This window comes from Prionailurus viverrinus, chromosome B3 (assembly GCF_022837055.1).
Source record: "Prionailurus viverrinus isolate Anna chromosome B3, UM_Priviv_1.0, whole genome shotgun sequence".
Classification (NCBI taxonomy): domain Eukaryota; kingdom Metazoa; phylum Chordata; class Mammalia; order Carnivora; family Felidae; genus Prionailurus; species Prionailurus viverrinus.
Window position 1 is genome coordinate 36,652,144 of NC_062566.1, and position 23,890 is coordinate 36,676,033.

The 23,890-nt window shown below is 36.1% G+C and overlaps 1 protein-coding gene across 8 annotated transcripts in view; it reads left to right on the forward strand.

Moving 5' to 3' along the window:
- HERC1 (HECT and RLD domain containing E3 ubiquitin protein ligase family member 1) overlaps positions 1–23,890 on the forward strand; it is a 191,001-nt gene that overhangs the window by 103,287 nt on the left and 63,824 nt on the right. For 7 of the 8 annotated variants that reach the window (XM_047861940.1, XM_047861948.1, XM_047861945.1 and 4 more), the window contains exons 26-35: positions 6,633–6,901; positions 8,638–8,853; positions 9,494–9,614; positions 9,844–10,081; positions 10,232–10,425; positions 13,457–13,612; positions 15,705–15,811; positions 16,343–16,453; positions 19,274–19,450; positions 23,374–23,613. In XM_047861940.1, coding sequence (XP_047717896.1) covers positions 6,633–6,901; positions 8,638–8,853; positions 9,494–9,614; positions 9,844–10,081; positions 10,232–10,425; positions 13,457–13,612; positions 15,705–15,811; positions 16,343–16,453; positions 19,274–19,450; positions 23,374–23,613 — 1,829 coding nt within the window. The remainder of the gene's footprint in view (positions 1–6,632; positions 6,902–8,637; positions 8,854–9,493; positions 9,615–9,843; positions 10,082–10,231; positions 10,426–13,456; positions 13,613–15,704; positions 15,812–16,342; positions 16,454–19,273; positions 19,451–23,373; positions 23,614–23,890) is intronic. The other variant, XM_047861943.1, reaches the window with a different exon arrangement.

Sequence of the window (23,890 nt, forward strand, 5' to 3'; positions counted from 1 at the left end):
TCTTTGAAACATTGCAAAAACAAATTTAGAAACATTTTATTGGAAGAGTTAAAAGGAAATTATTTTCTTTAACATACGCCCTTTTAAAACAAATGTCTAAGAGTTAATAGCCAGTCTGTTTCTCATTTGTCATGTGTTTTGACTTTTTAAAAAGTTGTGTGGAACTCCAAAAGTAATGCTTTACATTATGGGGGTTATGTACATTATTTGCTGTGTTTTAGTTCACTGGTACAGTTGCCATAGTTTAATGGTATTACATGAGAACTCTCCTCCACTCACCTCCTGTCTCTGCATGCACACTTTCAGAAAGTTTCCACTTTTTTTTTTTTACTCTTTGCCTCTTAAGATACAGCATGTAAGACATAAGCTTATGATTTCTAGACAAATTTTCCCATGAGGAACAATTTTACGAGTGTTATCAAGAGTTTAGCTTGTTTGTTAGAAGCTCTTTCTTAGTAAATAATACAGTTAACTCTTGGTTATATATAAAAATGTATGGAAAGGACAGCTGTTTCAGAGACTCTAAATTCAAGGATACCTAAAAACTCCCCAAGTATTGCTCTCTATTAACTGGCACTTTTATTAAACCCATTTATACTGTGGTTGTGAAAATGTGAAATGTTCAACATTCGTGCTTGTGGCAATTTTTAAGAGCCTGTGGGAAAAATTATTTTCTGTGATAGTAAGTCTTCTGTACTTTAAAACCAAACCCTTCTCTTGATAGCTTCCTTGGCAGAATGTTCAGTTCCCCCACAGGAAGCAAACTGAGAGATGAGGGAAAACTGAGGAATGAAAGGAAGAAATGCATGCACAGTTTTTTCATTTGTGTGTTTATAACTTAGAGGAAGAAATGTTGGCATTCTGTCAAATAAAATATGATACTTTGTCCTTTAGTTAGAATACAGAGAATGATTTTTCTGAAATACTAAGAGTAATGACTAGAACTGGTACTTTGTTTATTTGAAAAGTCTTTGGAAGCTATAACATAGCTGTTGGGTTTTTTAAAAAAATCATAAGGTTATTTGTGATACAAAAATAATTAAATGATGTTTAGTGTAATGTGCAATATGTATTTTATTACTTTATAATTCTTTGAAAATTGGGAGTTCATGTGTCCAGAAAATCCTTTTTGCATAACCACTTGATGTAGAAATTAAAATTTTGGTTAGCTCAGGTGAGCACTGTTGCTAAAATTTCTGTTATATGTGTATCATTTGGTGCTAGAGAGACAATGGCTCCAAACTTAATGAGTAGCATAAGGGATCCAGTCTTTAGTAAGAGCCTCCTGCTGTACTGATTATATTTATGCATGATAGTCCATTAGCTAAAATTATTTTCTCTTAAACCTTTATCCTGTGAGATTTAGTCTATACTAGCCATGTCAGTATGTGCAAAGTAATGTTTAGAATAAAACAGAAAGTGGTATCTTTTCTCTGAATTACAAATGACCTAGAATTTCATTGTAAATTACTTAGGAAAAATAGCTAGAACACTTCACAGTTACTGTCCTAGAGTTGGTTTCTGCTCAAGTTTTTAAACTGTTATCCTATGAGTAGATGTGGAGTTTCTATAGTTGTAGGTATAAGGAGATACAAATGAATGAAGCCATTAATCCAAATATTGTTTGTGGATAAACTACCTTCTCCAAAAAGCTCAAGGCAGTACCAAAACCTACTAACTTTTTGGAATTTAACTTTACTTTGTTGAAAACAGAAAAGCAAATATAGGACCTCATGGGAAAAGTTTTTTTTTTTTTTAATTATTCACTTAGGAAATTATAATAGGGAGGGAAACTAGTTATATAAATCTTCATGATATCACTTAATATGGTACCAATTTATCCTAATAATCATTGCATTTTAATGTTCCCAGAGAAAAATCTGCTGATGGCTTTGTTCTTAGGAATAGGTGACTAGAAAGTAGAAGAATTACTCTTTTAGGAAGGCGGCAAAAATAGTTTTCAATCTAATGAATACTAGAGCTTACAGATTAAACAATGAAAATGTACACTTAATAGTTTTCTTATAGATTTCCTTCTTTAAAATAAAAGAACATTGAAAATACATTAAGGGGAATATATTTTGAAAGGAATTTTTAAAAATTATTTGTATTTAGTGACTACCTTAGGACCGCAGTGGTTTGTTTTGTTTTGTTTTGTTTTGTTCTTAAATAATGGTAGAATAAACAATCCTATTTTTTCCTTATTTATTGCCAGTTTGGACTAGATGCCTATCTTCATTTGGCAAACGAATCAAGTCAGAACTGTTTGGGGCCATTTAGGTGTTCTGATTATAACTTGAGCTGTGAAGGACAAACAGATGCCCTGCCAAGTGACAATTCTCCTATGCTCTTGTTTACCCCTTTCCAGTATTTTGAAGAGGAAATGACAATTTTTTCCCTTGCATAGCTTTTGTACTTACTAGTCTCAGTGGCCCTGAGTTATTAAAAACCTAGTAAAAGAAATTAGAGATAAGTTACTATGTGACATTCACTGAAATTAAATGGATGTATCAATAACAATTAATGGTTGTATACTCGTTTCAGCTGCTCTTCTTTTCCTTCCAAAGGCTCCTCCTTGGGAATGCTAGTGCCTATAATTTCAGTGTTTGGCATTGGGGATACTAGGATTCATGCTTTTGAACCATGATTGCTGCTTCTTCCCTCATTCAAGTTAATCTTTCACAATTGGTCCAAGCAAGCAAATATGGTAGGAATGGGTAGAGCAAATAGAGCACATAAATGTAGCTGTTTGCTCATCTGTTCAGAGGCATTAAAGCTAAATTCTAAAACCAAAAAAATGTCTTAAATTACTTTAAAAAGAGATAGGTGAAACATTTCTGCTTAGTGCCTCAGAGATAATAGGACATTTTGTATTCATTAAACACCTGTAAACCAGTTCCATATGCCAGTCATTGTTCTGATGCTTAAAACATATTAACTCATTTAATTCCTACAACAGCTCGTCAAAATTTTATACAAAACCTGTTAAATGTGTTGGTATTTTGGTACTTTGATAAATACTTAAAAGATTTGCTGTAGTTGTGTAGAACTGAGCTCATCCATCGCTGAAAGAAGATACCTAACTTTGCAGATACTTAACTTTAGTTTTCATACTTAAGCTGAACCTGGTGCAGTGAAAAATGGTAGGGATACAAAAGCAGCAATTTAAGAAGCAACATCAGGAATCTTATTAGTTAAAATACTATATGACTTGATTTTTTTCACTCCTTAGGCCTTATAAATAAAGTGTTAGGGTTTTACAGCTAAAAATAATACTGGAAACATTTATCAGCATGTGTGTTTCATGGTATAACATGTATGGGTGAAATGCTGTTTTTATCTATGCATTTCAAATTAGATTATATAAAGAAGAGCAAATGTAAATGTTGTCTCCTGTATCAAATTTCTCCTTTTGTCTTCTGATTTTTGTGTGGTAGTGTATTTACTCCTTTTTGGCCAGTTGAGCCCCAGAAAAAAGAAGAGCTTCAAGCAAGTACATGATGGCATGTTTAATTTTTTTCCCCTTTTAGCTTGCCTACATATTTTATGGTTTATAAAGTATGTATTGCAGCTCTGCCATGTTCATTTTGAAAATTCCATTTAAGAACCAAAATTGTAAGGACAAGTAAACCATCTCAAAAAAAGTCTTGTTGAACTTTGTATCTCCTTTTTATAGTAGATGACTCTGAAATAATACTAAGTAAGAACTGGACTTAGTCACAATTACTCTATAGAAGCTTTTATTGTACTTTCCAGACACAGTATTTCCTATATTCCAGTGAAACAATATTGAACAAACCAAAGTTAATCAGGTTGTTACAATTTTTTTTTTAAAGACTTAAGAATTCTTTCATCTCTCATTTCCATAATATAAGTTTTTGTTTTAAAGTATATTTGATGTCAGCCTAAATATTTGGCTTACGGTTATTTTATTTATTTATCCTAATGTTTTCATATGCTGCTTTTCCTGTTCTTTCTTTTAGTCATACAGAATTTTGTTTGGGTCATATACCTAATAAGTTGCATGTTTTACATTGGGGTCAGCAAAGTATGCCTGGTGAACCAAGTCTGGCCTGCTACCTCTTTTTGTAAATAAGGCTTCCTTGGAATGCAGCCACACTCATTTGTTTATATATTGTCTGTGACAGCCTTCCTATTACAACAGCAGAGTTGAGTGGTTGCAGCACAGACCTTTAAGACCCACAAAAACCTGTAATATTTCCTGTCTGACTCTTTATACAAAAAGTTTGACCCTTGCTTTAATTTGCCAAGAGGATTTTAATGGGTTGGCCACCCATTTCTACAACATTTTGGGTTATATCAAAGCAATTCACTCTTTGTATATTCTTCATAGTCAAACCTTTGTGTAGGCAGGCAGTTGACATTTCCGTGTATTGGTGACTCATGAAGTTGATTAATAACAGGAATTTGTAAGATCACCTCCCTCCCATAAAATTAAGGAATTAGCATTATTAATTTTACAGATCAAATTTTTGACCTCCATTTCCTCAATTGGAATTTGAGGACTGGATAATCTTCAAGGTCTCTTTTACATCTGTGGTTCTAACACTAGCTCATTGCACATTTTATTTTCATTTTGAAAAGTAATTTGTAAATATTGGAAAACAGAACATTTTATTCTGAAATTTTATTATTGAACAAACAAGCTCAGTGCAAAGAGCCAAAAACTATTATTTGTAAGTTAAGGCTAAATCCACATTCTGGATTTGGGGTGCTTACGGAAATGGAAAATGATTATTTCTTTTTTTATTTAATTAGCTTCTGCTTTATTCTTTATAATTTTTAATTTAATCCATTATGCATACTTGGCATTATTCTTTGGGTTGCTTTACTCTTTTCTGTTTTACGTGAAAAAAATAATCAGCTATGCAGTTTGGAGAATTTTTCAGATTGGTTATTTTTCATGCTCAGTAAAACTGAAAATTCAGCATTTTTTAATCTTAAGAATTCTTGCTAAAACATGGAAGGCAGAGTAACCATGTCTTCTTTGCTATTCTAAATTATTCTAGTAGAATGCATATAAATTAATTCAGTTACTTTATAATATTAGCTAAATTTCTACATCTGATTTTGAAGTCCTGGGGTTTTATTGACACCAGTGTACTAATTCAGAAATATGTCAGGCAATCGTTATTTATTAATTTTTTTTCTCTGTGGGCATTAGTGTTTAAATAGTTCTCTTTCCATATCTTTTCCATCTAGTTATACAACAAAACAATTTTTGGAATGCATATTTTATCGACTACCTTAAGATGCATTCCTAATAGAGAAAGTTGGCATATTCATGTGATAGGACATTATACAGTACTCACACAAATGAATTATGGCTACATGTAATAATGTGAATGAATATTGGCAATATACTGATGGAAGAGAGTATGCCCACAAAGGTTACATAAAATGGTACTTGTTTATAAAGTAAAAACTCACTAAAACTAAACATTATTTGTCTTGGCAATACATATAAGATAAAACAATATTTAACATTAATAAAAGCAAAGGAATGATAAACCCAGGCTTAGGGATAATATAGCCTTAGGTAGGAAGAGATATGGAGAGATGGATTAGAGGAGGAACAGATAGGTAGATACAAGTTACTATCAGTTTTCTAGTTCTTGTGTTCACATTTATTATAAATAAATATAAATACAAAAGCAGGCCATGTGTGGACAAGAGATTATCATGAGCCAAGGATTATGGTTAATCTAATTCATGTACCTGACATCAATTAAATTAAAAAAAACAAAGCTTGTAAGAATTGGACATTTATATATTTATTTAAAGCTAATATTGGCATATGACTTGTTGTGTTCAAACATACTAACGTATTTGTTGTCTAATGTTTTAGTCTGTTTAGTCTAGAAAATGTCCACTGGCAAAACTAATGATACTATATTTAGCAACTATTGTGACATCACTTGGTAATTTTAAATAGATATCATTTTACTTCGAATCTCATATATTCTTGTCTGTGAAACTTTGCTTCCTCTATATAGGAGTTTCACAACATGCAGTAAATATGCATATGACACAGTGAAAGTGTTCCTTATATTAATGAAACCCAAAGGGTGATGTTTGTGTCTCCTTTTTGTATAAGTTTACTTGCCCTTCTATATCCATTTTTTGGTAATGTTTCATTGCAGATATGTAGACACTTTGCTCAGTCTTAACTTAGTCTTTGCAATGATAATGTTAAATTGGATGAAATTCTAGTACTTGTAGGTCTTACGAGCAGTGTTCCAAGTGCCTAGTTCTTTTGTGTTCGTAAATGATGGTCTAGTTTAATATCGCAGAGCATTTTAAGCTAAGCATTTTGAGAGCAGCTTCTGCCTTTCTTTTTCTTGTGGCAGTGTGTTGCTAAAGCGCTTTCAGAGACACTGATACATCAAACAGGGCTTTCCCTTTATTTTCTTACATTGCTCTGGTTTTTGTTTGTTTTTTGTTTTTACCAAAGCATTTTGCTCAGATTCACTTAATGCATGCATGTAATTCAAACGTGAGTGTCCATTTCTCACCAGTTGGTATGGTAGCAGCACTCAGCCCTCCCGTAGTTTCAGAATGTATGCTCTACTTGGTTGTTATTGATACATGTTTGTTCTGTTTGTATGTAGGTCCTATGCACAGTCAATTGGAATCCTTGAGTGACTCTTGGGCTCGCCTGAAACATAGCAGAGACTGGTTATGCAACTCCTCTTACTCCTTTGAGTCTGATTTTGATCTTACCAAGTCTTTGGGAGTTCACACTTTGATCGAAAATGTTGTAAGCTTTGTGAGTGGAGATGTGGGGAATGCTCCAGGTTTTAAAGAGCCAGAGGAAAGTATGTCTACGAGTCCCCAGGCCTCTATCATTGCAATGGAACAGCAGCAGTTAAGGGCAGAAGTAAGTCTTTGATACTTACTCCTCAAGAGGCACTGTGGAAACTTAAATGGAATCACTGTACAATAGTAGAAAAAATTTTTCCTTTTCATCTACTCTTTGCCTCTCCCTCTCCTCCACCTGAACTTTTTGATGTCACTATCATATAATGGCATAATATATTGTTTGAAATGGACAAAGTGCATTTTTAATTGCCATCTCTTAGAGCAAGATACTGTAATCTTAAGTCTTGCCTTGTCTCCTAGAAACTAAAATGAGACTGGCTGGTGAGCATATACATCTGCTTCTTAGAGCCTCCGGTTTTGACCCATTTGTCTCCACTTAAAAAAGGCTAGATTAGGACACCACAGTAGTAATGATGAATGCTGAAGTTAGTGAACAGAACTTTAAGGGGACCTAAGATGCCTGTGTAGCCTCATAGTATTTCCCTCAAAATATTTATTATTCTGGTTTTAACATGTACACAAATTCTTTAATACTCTTCCTTTAGGATGTGGAGGTTAATTCCCGTTCTCTTAAAGTAAGCAGGACTTAGTGTCTCGGAGCTAGCAGAGTATGAAAAGGGAAAAACATGAATAATTTTACATTACAGAAACCTGACACACATCACCTTAGCCAAATGATCAAGATTAACATTATCAACAATAAGTTATAGTGACATCATACATCCCTGAAAATAATGTGTTGAGAAGAGGACTTTATAGTATTTTCCCCTGAATCCATAACTCTAGTCCAGGCATGAAAAAATATCAGGCAAGCCCAAATTGTGGGACATTCTGTAAAACACATGAACAGCTCTTTCGAAGGAAAGATGGCAACTGGGACAGACTGAAAGAGACTAAGGAGACATGACAACTGAATGCAAAATGGTATCTGGGATTGGATCCTGGAAGAGAAAAGGAACATTTTGGGAAAACTGGTAAAATCCAAATAAAGTCTGTAGTTTAGTTATAGTGATGTACCAGTGTTCATTTCTTAGTTTTGATAAATGTACCATAGTCACCTAAGATTGTAACATTAGTGGAAAGTAGGAGGAAGGCATACAGGAAGAATCTATACCATGTTTTCAACGCTTCTGTACTATTGTTAAATGTACAGTTATTTCAAAATAAAAAGTTATTGAAAAAAAAAAAGAGGGATAGGCTGATGGACTACAGTGGTAGGTTTTGCCCTCCTAGCTAGGGACGAGAGAGCCAGATGTTCAAGAGACCCACAGAGAAACCTTCCAGAAATTCTTTTTCTAATTCTTGAACGAAACACTATTCATTCTATTTAACTTCCCTGTAAGTGAAGGAAGCAATAATCATAACACTTTATGGTTTTGAACCCTTCATATATATATATATATCCTCATGAGCATCACAGTAGCTATGTGAGTAGGTTAGAAAAAGTACTATAGGATTAGCCTTATTTGACACATGAAGAAACTGAGATTCAGAACGTTAAGTGAGTTTCCCAAGGCCACAAAGTACATGGAAGAGTCTGGCCTTGAAATTAGGTCTCATACATCCAGATCTGCTTTCCTCATTGTCCTGTGTAGCCTCTTAATTACTGAAGTATGCTAGTAGAGTTTTTAGAAATATTTTGATTTTAATGATAAAATAAATGTCTACTTTAATAGAATAGAGCCCTAAGAAACGTCAGGATTTTCTGTGCTAAGTATATTATCTGTGTTGGAATTCCTTTGTGTCTCAGTTCAGTGAAGAACTCTAAAATATATTTATTTTGCCTTTCTCAAGCTACGTTTAGAAGCACTTCACCAGATCCTCGTTCTTTTGTCTGGGATGGAGGAAAAAGGAAGCATCTCTCTGACAGGAAGCAGATCAAACTTGGGCTTCCAGTCATCCACACTGCTCACGTCTGTGAGGCTGCAGTTTCTAGCAGGGTGTTTTGGTTTAGGCACTGTGGGACATGCAGGAGCCAAAGGAGAGAGTGGCCGATTGCATCACTATCAGGTAGGTGACAGATCTGGCGTGTGAGGATGCACCTTGCAGTATATTCAGATTCTGGCCATTTTTTTTTTAAACATCAGTTTAATAATGCTAAGGTTTCTGGTGTTTAACATTGAGATTTAAAAATATAAAGACTTTTAAATGACTCTTAAAGCTATCTAAGTCGTTTAGTTTCCTAAGTAATAGTAGTATAGTGGAGATTAGGTGAACTATGGTACTGTTGTTTTTTTAGATCCTCTGCTGGCTCAGTTGTCATAACCCTTAGCCAAATTGGATAGAGATAGATCTAATTTGGGATAGGGATTGGTGTTTGGGAGGATGGGTTTCCAGAATTTACATTTATACTTTTATCATTTTACCCAGTTTCTCTGATGACTTGAAAAAAATTTTTTTGAGTGTTATCTTTATGTCTTCCATATTTAGAGAAGAAAAATTGCTTTGTGGGAAAGGAGAAAGAATATATAGAATCAGGAATTGTCAAGCATTTAAATATAAATTTATTATAAAGCTTTTATATATTGAACCATACTGAATAATTAAAAACTGCTATAGGACTCTAGCATAGAGTAGGATAAAATGCTATTACTTTTATTTGGGTAGGAGGTGTCATTGTTACTAATAGAAAAAGTAAATCTTTATTCAGGATGGGATCAGAGCAGCTAAAAGAAATATTCAGATTGAAATCCAGGTGGCTGTGCATAAGATTTATCAACAGTTGTCTGCTACCCTAGAGAGAGCTCTACAGGCAAATAAGCATCACATTGGTGAGTAACTGCCCCCACAAATATAAGATGCAGGTTACATTTTATGCTAGGTACTTAATGTTCTATATCTTGTTTTAACATTAATAGGTCAATTTACATGTAAAAGAATACATATTTGAAAATGTAGTGGTGTTCCACATTACTATTTATATTTTTGAATATGCTTTGTTTTAGTGTGTTGTTTACTTCAAAGAAAATTCTCAATTGTCTTTCTTTCTTTTTTTTCTAGAAGCCCAACAACGTCTCCTTTTGGTTACAGTTTTTGCTCTGAGCGTTCACTATCAACCAGTGGATGTTTCTTTGGCAATTTCCACTGGTCTGCTAAACGTATTGTCGCAGTTATGTGGTACAGACACCATGCTGGGACAGCCTCTGCAGTTACTGCCAAAGACGGGTGTTTCTCAGCTTAGTACAGCTTTAAAAGTGGCTAGTACAAGATTGCTCCAAATTCTAGCTATCACTACAGGGTGAGCATTATAGATGTCTTGATGGAACTGTATGGCACCTGGTCTTTTCTCATTTGAGTAATTTCCACTTCCCCCTAATGTCCTTTATGTGTTTAAGTACATTTATCCTACTATGTTATTACCCTTTTTTTCCCCTGTTACTTCATGTAGGACTTACGCTGATAAACTGAGCCCCAAAGTAGTTCAGTCCTTGTTGGATCTACTCTGTAGTCAGTTGAAGAATTTGTTGTCCCAAGCTGGTGTACTACTTATGGCCTCTTTTGGAGAAGGGGAAGGAGAAGAGGGTGAAGAAGAAGAAAGAAAAGTTGACTCCAGTGGAGAAACTGAGAAGAGAGATTTCAGAGGTAGCATAAACCTTTTTTTGTCATTATTTACAAGCATTTATTGAGTCCTCATGTGAATATTAGAATGTAGACTTCTTTCTGTTGTGAGGCGTGAAAGAATTTTTTTAGAAAGAATTTTCATTTACTCATTTATAAACTCTTTTGCTCTCCAAATAAGTGTGATTTCGATGAGCTCCTGACTGAACCTCTTCTCTTTAAAGTCTGTTAACCCTGATATAGCAACCATACTGTTCCCTAAGTTCAGCTTCTCCTTGGCTGTCCTGGTTCTAGAATCTAGAGGTTCTAGGTGACTGATACCCCCAGGTTCTGTTTTCTTAGCATTTGATCCTGACAACCCATCTTTAACCATAGTCTTAAGTGTTCCCTCAGGAACACAGGTTTTCATATATGGAAACTAGGTTAAAATTAAAGGACCTGAACAGTAGAAGTACTTCCTATATCTGCTACATAATTAAGGAATAAAGATTTAAGATTGGCCATTTCTTAAAGAGATTTTTATGAAACTGCCATGTCTTATTACTGTAATAAACTCTGGGAGACCTTAAATCCTCTCTGGACCAAGATGGCTGGCTGGCTGGCTAGCTAACTAGCTAGCCAGCCAGATGAATGAATGGATGGAGAGAGAGCAAGTTACTTAACCTTTCTGTGCCCCCAATTCCCTCATCTGTAAATATGGAAAATAGAACCAACCTCCTTAGAGTGTTTGAAGACTAATTAAATACATGCAAAGCACTTAGAGCAGTGTCTGGCACATAGTGAGAGCTATGAATGTGGATGTTAATATTAATACTGGAATACTGTACTAAATATTAAAATTAAATAAAGTAATATTTAAATAATATTGTGTAGATAGGTGGGTTGGTAGAGGAAATACCTGTGGAAACAAAAATGATAAAACATGGTCTCTACCCTTAGAGACCTTCTAAGGTAACCAGAGAGGCAGACATGTCAACAAATAATTACACTGTAATAAAGAAGCTCAGAAGAAATAGCTAAATCTCTTAAGTCAGAATCTAGGAGGATATATGAGTCTAATTAAGGACTAGCTTTTGGTTTGAGGGGCTACCCCTGTGTCACATTCCTTCTTCCTGTTTATATAAAGAGTGTGGTACTTTTACAAAGACCATGCCAGACTCACAAGGCATGGTAAAATAAACAAGCTTTTAATGCCTCCTCCTGTTTTTCTGAGATCCAGTGAAGGATACAGGGTGATTAAGGTAATAGTGTCTCACCACTCTGTGCTGAGTACTGCACATATGGACAGCAGGGAAGACCTAATAGAGTTACTTCTCAACTTATAGGCCCCTAGGAAAACTGGGCCCTTCCATATCTAGTAAAGAAAGAAGCACTTCTTCCGTAAGTGCATCTCAGCAGGTGTAAGAGCAGGTGGGATTCACATCCATTCCCCGCAGGTTGTCCTAGAGACCGGGCTGTTGCACCATCTCTATTCATGGGGATGGCTGGGAAGTGAGACTGATGCAAGTCAACGGTGGCCAGCTATTAAAAACCCCACAGACACTCTAAAATACTTAACTGAAAGTAAGGTGTACCTTTGATTTCAAACTGGTATTGGTACTGAAACACATACCATCTCCAAGTTGTATTAACCATCTTTCTATTTAAGGTCTCCAAACTTAATTAATTTAACTAATTAACTAATTTAGTATCATGTTACAGAGATACTTGCTGGGAGTGAGGATGGGGAGTAGGATAGAGCCCTCATAACAGATTTTCCCAAGGATCTCTACCAAGAGAGAAGGCTTCATAGAAGAGGTAGCTCTTGAACTGGATTTTGAAGAATGGGTAGGAACAGGGTTGGAGTAGTATGTGGGTATCCAGCTCAGGCTAATAACTTTATATTCTTCAAACTGATATTATAAAAATATTTGCTTATTAGCATTTAAGTAAAGAAGAGGTAGAGGACCATGTAGAGGAATTGTAGCAGAGGAGTACAATTGTCTCTCGTTGACACCAGCGTTCTAATTCTGTCATAGACATGCACACCCATCTCAGCAGAACAGATGTCCTCTAGTTATGACAAGATGTCTGTGAAAGTAGATTGCTGGCCATTTAAGTGTGGTGCCCTTGGTGCGGGGGTCTCCTTCTAAGTGACTCGTCTGTGTATTCCTTAATTTGACATGCCAGGATCTCCCTGAAAGGAATGCTGTGTATAACACTTGCCTCCAAATCATTATGATTTTGTATGTTTTAATGCCCTGTAGAGATTGATATTCTGGGCAACTGCCTCACTGGCATACTTCTTCCTCTTGGCTCTGAGTAGGATTTGCCAGGCTGAGAGGGTATGAAAGGTCATGGATGATGATAGAACGTGGTGTGTTACAGGAAGAGCAGATAGTCCTTTGGCCTAAAAATGCACAGGGTGGAGGGAAACTGAGAGGGGCGACAGGAGAGAAGCCGGTACTGATACTGGTGGAAAAACCGAGAAGATTGCTTAGAGCAAGTTTATATAAGAGATATACATGGAGTTGGTGCTCAGGCAAACCAGACACAGCCTTAGAAATGTGTTTCTTTGTAGAATCTGAAAACACAAAGTCTTCTTTAGGGATGTGATTCTTAATTTGATGGGGCTGGGGGAGGTCACAGACGTTTTGAAAATGTGAATCAAGTTGTGAACTCTTTTACTAGTCAAATGTACACACAATTTTCATACAACTTTAGGGGGTTCACAGACCATTGCTCTCAGATTCTACCTCATAGAACTCTAGACTTGGATAGAGAACTGTTGCATTTTAAAATAGCAGTTAAAAAAAATGCACAAAACCAAGTACACATACTTTGTTCTAGCAACCTCACTATTATTGTACACAGATGTAAAAAATGTATTTAAGTTCGGCTTTGTTTTCTGACCTTTCCGCATGGTGTTCTTTAAGTTTTAAAAATTCAGCAGCCAACTGACAACTTAGATTTTGAATTAGGTTTGGGCTAACTACAATCTAAATGCAAGTTACTTGGTATGACTTTTTCCTGTTGATTTTTGGTTGTAATGTAAACTTTTCTCTTTACTCTTCAGCTGCTCTTAGGAAACAACATGCAGCAGAACTGCATCTGGGGGATTTTTTAGTTTTTCTTCGCAGAGTTGTATCTTCAAAAGCAATTCAATCAAAAATGGCTTCCCCAAAATGGACAGAGGTGCTTCTAAACATAGCATCTCAGAAGTGTTCTTCAGGTATATGACTTTTGCCTTATTTTAGAGTGTTTTTATACATTACGTGTATTTTATTCAGATAATACCACACTTTAACAACATTGAATATTTGACCTTGATTTCAAGACTTTTGTTTTCTGAGTACTTACTCGGTCAAAAGAAAAGTCCAATTTCAGTAGTAAAATTTGATAGGAATTAATAGAAAGTAGCACCAGGCTAGATTATGGATTTAATCTAAAGAGAACTTGGCTCTATTTGTTTGGATTACCATAATAAAAATAAGCAGAGAACATCCTGTTTAATAATTGGTGCAGATTTTGATGTCACTTGTTGGATTATCAAAATGCAGGTCTGATTGTCCGTTCTCTATAATCATAACATGATTTCTGTTGTCTTGATTGTAACTTCTGATTGTATGCTGTCTCTGTGAGCTCTATGTAATAAGCTTAACTCCAGGTTCTTAGTCTAAAAGTCTGGTCAGCCTTCATAGATTACTGTCAGTCCTTTCCTAGTCTTTTTTTTTTTTTTTTAAGTTTATTCATTTATTTTGAGAGAGAGCACAAGCGGAGGAGGGGCAGAGAACTGAGAGAGAGAGAAAGAGAGAGAGAGAGAGAGAGAGGGAGAGGCATGTGGAGCTCAAATTCATGAACCATGAGATCATGACCTGAGCCCAAGTCAGACACTTAAATGACTGAGCCACCTAGGTGCCCCACCCTCCAGTTTTTTTTTTAATTGTGGTAAAATATATATACAATTTGCAGTGGTGTAAAATATAAAATGTACAGCTTTTAATTATTTAAGTGTATAATTCAGTGACATTCACTATATTCACAGTGTTACTCAACCATTACTACTCTCCATTCTGGAACTTTTTTATCATCCCTAGTCTTTCTTAAATAGGCTAAAACAAATTTAATTTTCCATGGTACATGTTGTTTTATATGTATACGTTGTCAATATACTTTGCTAGTTTTTCTTAACTCGTATAACTTATAACAGGCTTTTTTCTCATTTAATAAGGTGAAGCTTATATAATATTAAAGTCTTGGAGCATAAAGAAAAAACCAGATATTCATTTATTTTTAACTGGTTTTGTTGTAGTAGTAGGTATAAAAAAGAGCATCATTATTCTGACTCTGCTTTTGCTTACTTCAGAAAAGTACAAACTGCTTACTCCCCATTAATCCGAACAGTCTCTGTGAGGCAGTCAAGGCATGGATGGAGAAGCAATGAAAGGATATGAAAACCTGAGCTTTAGAGATTAACAGACCTGTTTAAAATTCTCCTTCTGCCTCTGCTGAGCTGTGGTCACATTACTTAACTTCTCTCAGCCTCACTTTCCTCATCAGTAAAACAGGGATGTGATGTAGGATTTATAAAGATCAATAGAGTTAATGTGTGTGAAATGCATAGCATAGTACCTGGCACAGGTAGTTATTATAGTGCTGTTCCCTTTTATATACAGAAAAACTGAGATGTAAACGTGAATATTCATGTACATTAGTGGGTCTGGGCTGAGTCCAGAATTCTTGTGATAATAGGTTGAAGTGTTGTCCATTCCACCCATAAATGCTTAGGAGCCTCAAATATGTTTATTCAAGAAGTTCATTTACACTTTTAAAAAAATTTCTTAATGTTTATTTTTGAGAGAGAAAGTGAGAGTGGGGGAAGGACAGAGAGAAAGGGAGACAGAATCCAAAGCAGGCTCCAGGCTCTGAGCTGTCAGCACAGAGCCTGATGCAGGGCTCCAACTCAAAAAGGTCACAACCTGAGCCAAAGTCAGACGCTTAACCAACTGAGCCCCTAGGTGCCCCATTTACACTTTTTAAAAGATGTTTGTTTATTTTTGAGAAAGAGAGAGAGAGAGAGAGAGACCTAGAGACCTAGCACAAGTAGGGGAGGGGCAGAGAATGAGGGAGACACAGAATCCGAAGCAGGTTCCAGGCTCTAAGCTGGAGTGCAGAGCCCTACATGGGGTTCGAACTCACGAACCATCAGATCATGACCTGAGTCAAAGTCAGACACTTAACCAACTAAGTCACCCAGGCGCCCCTCAGTTACACTTTGAATTTAAGTCACACTGATAATAAGAAAATGTCTTTTCCCTCCCCAGGTATTCCTCTCGTTGGTAACCTAAGAACAAGGCTCCTTGCACTTCATGTCCTTGAGGCTGTGCTACCAGCTTGTGAATCTGGCGTAGAAGATGATCAAATGGCTCAGGTTTCTATTTTTAAAGCTATTAGAAGATACTTTTCACATCTGTAACATTATTTTTCCAAAATCTAAATTATAGTCTCTTCAGTTGTAAATGTATCGTTTATTTAATAGCTAGACTTCTCCTTCTGAAATTGCTTTATTATTTAATTTCCAAGCAAGGAGAAAGAGAAATTAAGTTATGGGTGTGAGGAGTAGGGAGATAGTGAATACTTAAAAGGTCAGAAGGAAAGGAAGATCTGTGGAATTTCTTCCTAGGTTTGGGCCTTTAGAGAGAGAAGTGTGTGAGGTTGTGTGTCTTCATCAGAGGTCCATGTAGCGAAGAAACATGAGGGTAGTGGGACCCACTTTCTAGTGGATTAACGATCTTTCTAGAAACAAGATATTTAAATTACAGCCAACCACTGAAAGTAGTTGTTGACTTTGGTATGATGAAATTTTACATGTGACTTAGTATTACTTACATGATTTATCTTTTCTAATATTACTTAAAATCACCTTTACAAATTTCATCATTCTTTTCCCTTCAATAAATAGGTTGTTGAACGCCTCTTTTCCCTTCTGTCGGACTGTATGTGGGAGACACCCATTGCTCAGGCCAAACATGCTATTCAGATAAAGGAAAAAGAACAAGAAATAAAGTTACAGGTAAGCGATTCTTCCAAAAAGGTATTTTTAGACCACACAAGTAAATACCCTGTCTCCTGTCTCTGGATCCCTTCTTCTCTGAGGGACTTGGTTCTACCAGTTACTCCATATTCTCTCTGCACTTTCTTCTTCTCCACTGGTTCTTTCTTCTCAGCTTATAAACATCTCTAATTCCCACCCTCCCAAACTCCTTTTTACCAAGAAGCCTCCCGTGTTCCTGTCTTTTCTTTCATTGCTAAGCTTCTCAAAAAAGTAATTTTATACATGTTGGGGCCACTCCTTAGTTCTCATTTTCTCTTCAACTCAATTGTTGATCTTCCATCGGAGCACCGAAATTAAATGACAAAGGTAAGTGCCAATTGCTAAATATAGGATACACTTTTTTGTCCACATCTTACTCCATCTCTGGAAACTCTAGCCTTCTATTGTTTTCAAAACTACCTTATTCTACATTGCTAGTCCTCTGCCCATCCTTGGTTCCCTCTAGAGGCATCTCTTCTTTGGTGCCACGTTCTCCTAGCCTCCATCCCAAACACTGCTGGCCCTCAGAGTTCCAGTCTTAGCTTTTCCAACAGCCTCAGTATATCCGGGACCATTTTCACCTGTATACAGTGCCTTCCAAACTTAAATGCTAGCCCAGGTGTCTCCCCATCAAATCTTTATACTTTTCTCCCTGTTCCATTTTTTAATTGATGGCACCATCATTCACATAGCATTTCAAACCTGAATTCTTGGGAATTCTGGATTTTCCTGATGTCTCCCGATCCACATAGTCATTGGGCCCCATTGATTTTACTTCCTATATAGCTCTTAAATCCATTCATTTAGCTACCTTAATCTTTCTCTTGGTTTTTTGAGTCCACACTTTTTCTGGTTTTCCTTCTATCTCAGTACAGTGACCTCTTCTCATTCTTTTATATTGGTTCTTCCCTCTTCTGTTTAAGTGTTAGATTATCCCAGGCCTCCCAAGACCCCTTCTTTTTCTCACCATCATCCCCATTCCCTTTCCTTCACCCAACAAAACCTTATTCAGACACATATGCTGTTGCTTCCCAAATTTTTAATTCCAGTTCTAACATTTTCCCTGAATTCTGGGCTACCATATCCATCTTCTACTTGCCTTACCACTTGAATGATAGTCTAGTAGGCATCTCATACTTCATAGCATTTTTAGTTCTATCAGATCCTGTTCCTTCCTCAGCTTTCCTATCTTCCTAGTTAGTGACTTGACTAAAAAAAAACCTAGGTGTTATCCTCTTTCTGTCACCATTACCCTCCCGCCCCCCATTTTCTCCCTCCATACAATCTCCAAGTCCTATTGTTTCCTTTGTAAAATATAACTTGAATTTGCCCACCTCCTCATTTCTCTGCCATCACCCTGTTCCAAGCCACTATCATCTCTGACTTGGACTATGCAGTAGTCTCCTAAATGGCCTTTTTGTTTTCATTTTTAATTCCCTATAGTCCTTTCTCTGCATGGGATTTAGAATGATCTTTTAAATTGTAAGTCATAGCATGTTGGTACTGTGCTTAAAACTTTCCATTGGTTTCTCATCATTCTTGGGATAAAATCTACAACTATTCGTTCTCCCCCCTTTGCTCACTACACTCAGAACAACTTGCCTTCTTCCTGTTTCTTGAACACACTAAGTTTGTTCCTTCGTTTATGCTTTGCATGGCTATTCTTTCTACCTAGAGTACTTCCCCCATAGGTTTTTCAGATGTCAAGTTCTTCTTACTATTCAGGTCTCAATTATCACTTCAGAGAGTCCTTTCCTTATCCTCAATCTAGAGTTAGTTGTCACATACTCTGTTACATGATTTGCTTCAATTTTGACATAGCACTTATTACCTGATATTTTTTATTTATCTTCTATCTCTACCTTCTAAAATGTAAGTTCTAATATATATATGAAATATAATATATTATAGTTAATAAATATAATATATATCATATTTTTAATTAATATATAATATATAATATGTAACATATATAATGTAAGTTCTGTGAGATCAGAGATCTTATCTCTATCTATCTAATATACTGCTGAATATATAGGACCTGGTATAGTAGTAGATACTTAATACTCATTGAATGAATTAATAAGTTCAAGTTCTCAGTATTTTTTACTTGAACTCTTGTGATAATCTTCTGATTGATCTCTCTGCCTTCATCCTATATACATCTGGTAGAACAATGTTTCTAAAGCACAGATCTGATTAGAGATTCTCTATATAAATTTGTGTAGGCACTCCCTGTTATCTGTTAGGTTCAAACTTAAAATGGCGTTCAAGACATTCCATGATGTTCTCTTTTCTCTTTCTAGCCTCCTTTTTTGCTGTCTCATCCTCTAGACATTCCACACTGCTTACAATTACCATAGATCACTGAACTCTTTTGTACCTCCATGCCTTGGCACCATGGTTTATATACTGCCTAAATGTCTTCCTCTTCTTTGACCATCTGCTGAATGCCTCATCATTTAGGACTCACCTCAGAAGTCCTCCTCTTTTGAATGCTTTCCTTCTCTTTCCCAAGCATGTTTAGACACTTAAACCTTTTTGTTTCTGCAATACTTGCATGTAACTCTTGTTATTCTCCACAGTACTGGTGGTACTTATTTCTTTGACCCTAATTGGACTGTAAGCTTTATGCATGGACCCCGCTGTATTTATCATTGAGTTTCCTTGCTTACATTGTACCTGGTACATAGTAGATACTTAATAAATATTTGTGAAATAAAACCAAAGAGTCTTAGAATATATATTAACTGAGATCTGAATTATTCCAAAATACTGACTCAGCTTCCTTTTTGGTAGAAGCAGGGAGAGTTAGAGGAAGAAGATGAGAATCTTCCTATACAAGAAGTATCCTTTGATCCAGAGAAAGCTCAGTGTTGTCTAGTGGAGAATGGACAGATTTTAACTCATGGCAGTGGAGGAAAAGGATATGGATTGGCATCAACTGGAGTAACTTCTGGATGCTATCAGTGGAAGGTATGTAGAATTCCAAGTAGTTTTTAGCATTTTGTGTTTTAGTCCTTACCAAAAAATGTTCTTACCAAAAATGTGTATCAAAAACTTTTAAAAAATCACATGTAGGGATGCCTGGCTGGCTCAGTCAGTAGAGCATGCAACTCCTGATCTCAGGGTTGTGAGTTCAAGCCCTATGTTGGGCATGGAGCCTACTTAAAAAAAAAAAAAAATCATATGTAAGTATTTTATCATGATGTAAGATGTTAACATAAATGGAAACTGAATAAAGGTATACAGGAACTGTATTATTTTTGTAACTTCTATAATGTCTTCTAAAGTTACCTGAAATTTTTTTTTTAAATGAACAGTTAAAAAATTATGATAATCCCTCTCATGAGGGATCACAGAGATCATACTCAGCCATGAAAATACAATAATGATGTGATGTTTCTGCCTGGGAAAGCCCATTAGAGATTCCATGCCCAAGATTTTTATTGGGTGCTGGTCACCCTCTGACATACACTAAAATTTTAGATTCCCAGAAGGAAAGCAGGTGTTTATGTTAAACTATAACGTTGTACAAAACAGTTTAGGTACAATGAGCTACGCTTCTTGTAAAGTTTTTATCACTGAAGGGAACTGGTTATCATTCTAGTTCCAGATGCCTGCCAAGGACCAACATTGCAAGCAGGCCTTTCTATGGATGGCAGTCTCTGCTATATTAATTGCTTTTTGTCACAGTTGATCCCGTTGGCTCTTGGCCGTAGTCTCTTTATAGTAAAATTATATAGTGTGTGTGTGTGTGTGTGTGTGTGTGTGTGTGTGTGTATGTGTGTGTGTGTGTGTGTGTGTGTATATATATATATATATATATAGTATATACTATAAATAATATAGTATATTATTATCAGTAGGGCGCCAGGCAACAGGGTGAGACCAACCTGTACTATTGACTTCAGTTACGCTTCCTTGGTGGTTTTAGACTTAGCTAGTTAAAAACAAATCTCATTAACCATAAATGTCTGTCATAGAAAGCCATGTGGATTTGTCTTTAAGTTTTTATATTAACTCACTTAGGCATCAGTTCAGCACAGCACACCTCTGGCCAGTCCAGGGCTCAGGTAGTGTCATGATAGGGTGTATACACAAGAAATACAATTCTAGAAGGCATACATGCTATCCCTGGAAACAAAGAGTTTATAATGGTTAGGATACCCCTAATCAGGTTAAGCAGAACATGTTAACAGGGCCCCAATGTGACATTCCACCAGAGGGCCCCCCACTCTCTATTCCCAGTGCAGTTTGAATAGTCTAGAGTCAGTGGGACTCAGATACTGCCTAAAGGCAGTCATTTAAATGGTTTTGTTTTTCTCTGACTTCACTTTATCTGCCTGAAGAGCATGATGACATCTAGAGGTGTGCTGGAAATGTGCAGGTGCTGGGGCCAGCCACCCCCTGTTTCTTATAGCCTGTCATTTGTAATGGGAGGCTCAGCAGTCAGGTTGAATACGAAGTACTCACAGTAGCCTTCAAGACAATATGGATTTTTTTTCCCCTCTAAAGAGAAGCAGTTCTCAAAAACAAAGATCATTAATGCCTTCCCCACTCCTCCACACTTCCCAAGGGTCTGGGTTTTTGTTTTTTTCCCCCCTTATTCTAAAATCAGTATGTCTCATTTAGTAATTATAACTTCAGATTTTTTCCATCATTTTTTTTGTCTTCATTTAGACCTTTTGTCCAGAAGGGTTGGGTGCAAGGACAAAAGAATTTTCGCACAAAAACATTTTCATACAACTTAACCAGAAGAGTTAGTTGGGAGATTGGTCAGGACAAAAGCCCAGTTAAAAAATTTTTTTATTTCAAAATAGAAAGTTTAAAAACCTCCTCTTTTATCCTAATCATTTATCTAGTTAGCAGCCTAGAAACATAAATCTCTTTCTGCGAGAGCTTCTTTTAATAAAAGGCCTTACTAAAATAAGTGTATCAGAAGAAAGATGTGACATGTAGTCAAGCTATCAGTCTGTTGTTGCAAACTGCAACTAATCCAAAAACCTGAGCATAAGTCAACAGCAGTGGGATGTCCCCAAGAAGAGGTTGACAGTCCAGTTAATTAAGAGTGGATGGCAGGGTTATACTCCCTGGGGTATGCCTTCCTCCAACTTTCTATTTTGAGCAGGAATTGCAAGTTAGGAGTATAATCATCTTCTTTGTCAGAAATATGGAGCCAATTAGTTCAAATTTAGATGGTTCCATAAAAGAAAAAGCCCTTACCCAGGGGTATCTGCAAGTGATCTGGACAGTCCAGCAGAATCGATGATATTTTCATAGTTTTTGGCCCCACAGAGGAGTCCTAAATCCACAACAGTCCCAGAATTTAGGTTTTGTTCATTGGGCCAGTTTCTGCTTTTAAGTTGAGCATAGCTCATGTTAGGTTGAAACAGCCCAAGGCAGATAATTTCAGGTTTTAGATTAGAGTCAGGTCCAGGTAATTAGGATCTATAAATTCAGAATTCTAAAAAGCTAAGCAACTTTTTTGGCAGCAATGAAGCATAGATGCTTGTAAGACCAAACTGCTGTGTTTTAAGTCAAAGTGACAAGTAATACTTTTGTAGGTGGTTTTGCTTGTTTGTTTTGTTTTTGTTTTTTTGCCTTGTCAGTCTTTAGAGTCCAAATTTCGCCAGTCAAAATTTAGGTTGGAAAATCATTAGCCTCTAAGAGTCAGATATCAGATTTTACAAGAACTCAATGGCAAGTAAAACTGCTTTTTAAAAGTGTATCTGTGTATCTCTCTCTGGAGATTACCACTCTTTTTATTTGGTCTCTCTTTTTCCAGAGGCAAAAATCATCAGTTATGGAAACTTATTTTTGTCTCCAATACTCAAAAGAGTTTAAATTTACCCACTGGTGGTAGAAAACATGGAAGTTGGATCTCCCTAACAATTTTTCTTTTGCAGCTTTCACTGATCAGGATGATCCCTTAGGATTTATTAATTTTACATCAATTTTTATCATACATCCAGATGCAGTAGCCACAGAACACTTGCAAATGCTTTTTTTAAAAATTTACTTTTACCCTCAGATTTCAGGTTTACTCAAAGCCCTAGCAGTAACTTTAGGGTAATTCATTGGGTCAGGACCACTGCTACAGCAGTGGAAGCATCTAGGCTAAAGAAAATATCTAGAGAGGTGTTTGTATTTTCATTTCTTTTTTCTTTTTTGTTTATTTAAAGCTTTGCTCCAGCTTTGGGAACTGATTGATCTTTTTTTCCTCTTGGAGGAAAAAGCAACACAAACTTCTAATATTTTTGATCTACCCAGAACTCTCCTTCAGGGAAATTTGAACTCTTCCCCCTCCTGCCCAGAGGAGAGGCAACTGCAAGTTAATTTTTATTATTTGGCCCATCCAAAGCCTTTTTATAAGGATATTTGGGCCCCTTTCTCTTCCCGCCTACAAGAGAGCACACTACAAACTTTATCCTCTTTTTGACTCACTTTAGCTAACAGGGCCTAAAGCAGTCACTGGAGTCAGTGAACTAACTCTCCTAGGGTTGGATCTATTACTTTTGAATTCCATAGGTAACTTTTATCTCTCTCAACAGATAGCAGTTTACCTGCTGTTTCATAACACCTGTAACTCTGTAGCCCACCAGGCACCAGAGCACCATCTTTTCCCACTTGTCTCTCTCTCTTTTCTCCAAATAATACTGTAACTATGTTTTAATGAGTTAGAATTGTTCTAGTCTAGTGAATTTTCATTTATTTTATAAAATGATGAAATTGTTTCATTTGTATGTTATTTTCACTTGGGCTGAAAATGAACTTATCGTATTCCCATAAATGCATCAATGTTACTTGTGAGCATATTCCCCAGTATTGGTTTATATAGTTAATTATACATAAACAAGTTTTTTGGATATTAGTGAACATTACCATTTTCATTTTAGTTTTACATTGTGAAGGAAAACAGAGGTAATGAAGGCACGTGTGTTGGAGTTTCTCGCTGGCCAGTACATGACTTTAACCACCGTACTACCTCCGATATGTGGCTGTACCGGGCCTACAGTGGTAACCTCTATCACAATGGAGAACAGACTCTGACGTTGTCCAGTTTTACTCAAGGAGATTTCATTACCTGTGTGTTAGACATGGAAGCCAGAACCATTTCCTTTGGGAAAAATGGAGAGGTACTGAAACTCATTGACAAGCATTGCATGTTTTCTTTTTTATTTACACTCAACTCAGTTATTTAAGTGCTGATTACTCAATTAATACGTTATCCACCCTTTGCTTTTTCTCTAATACCTTTTGGTTCTTTTAGTATTTACCAGGACCACAGAAACAACAGAAAGATAGTAAATTCCCAGTAAGATTTTTGAAGCAGATGAACAAATCAGGATCATTAGTTATATGTGGAATTTTCTTGGTTAGCAGGGTTGAGATTTGATCTTATAAATTGTGTTC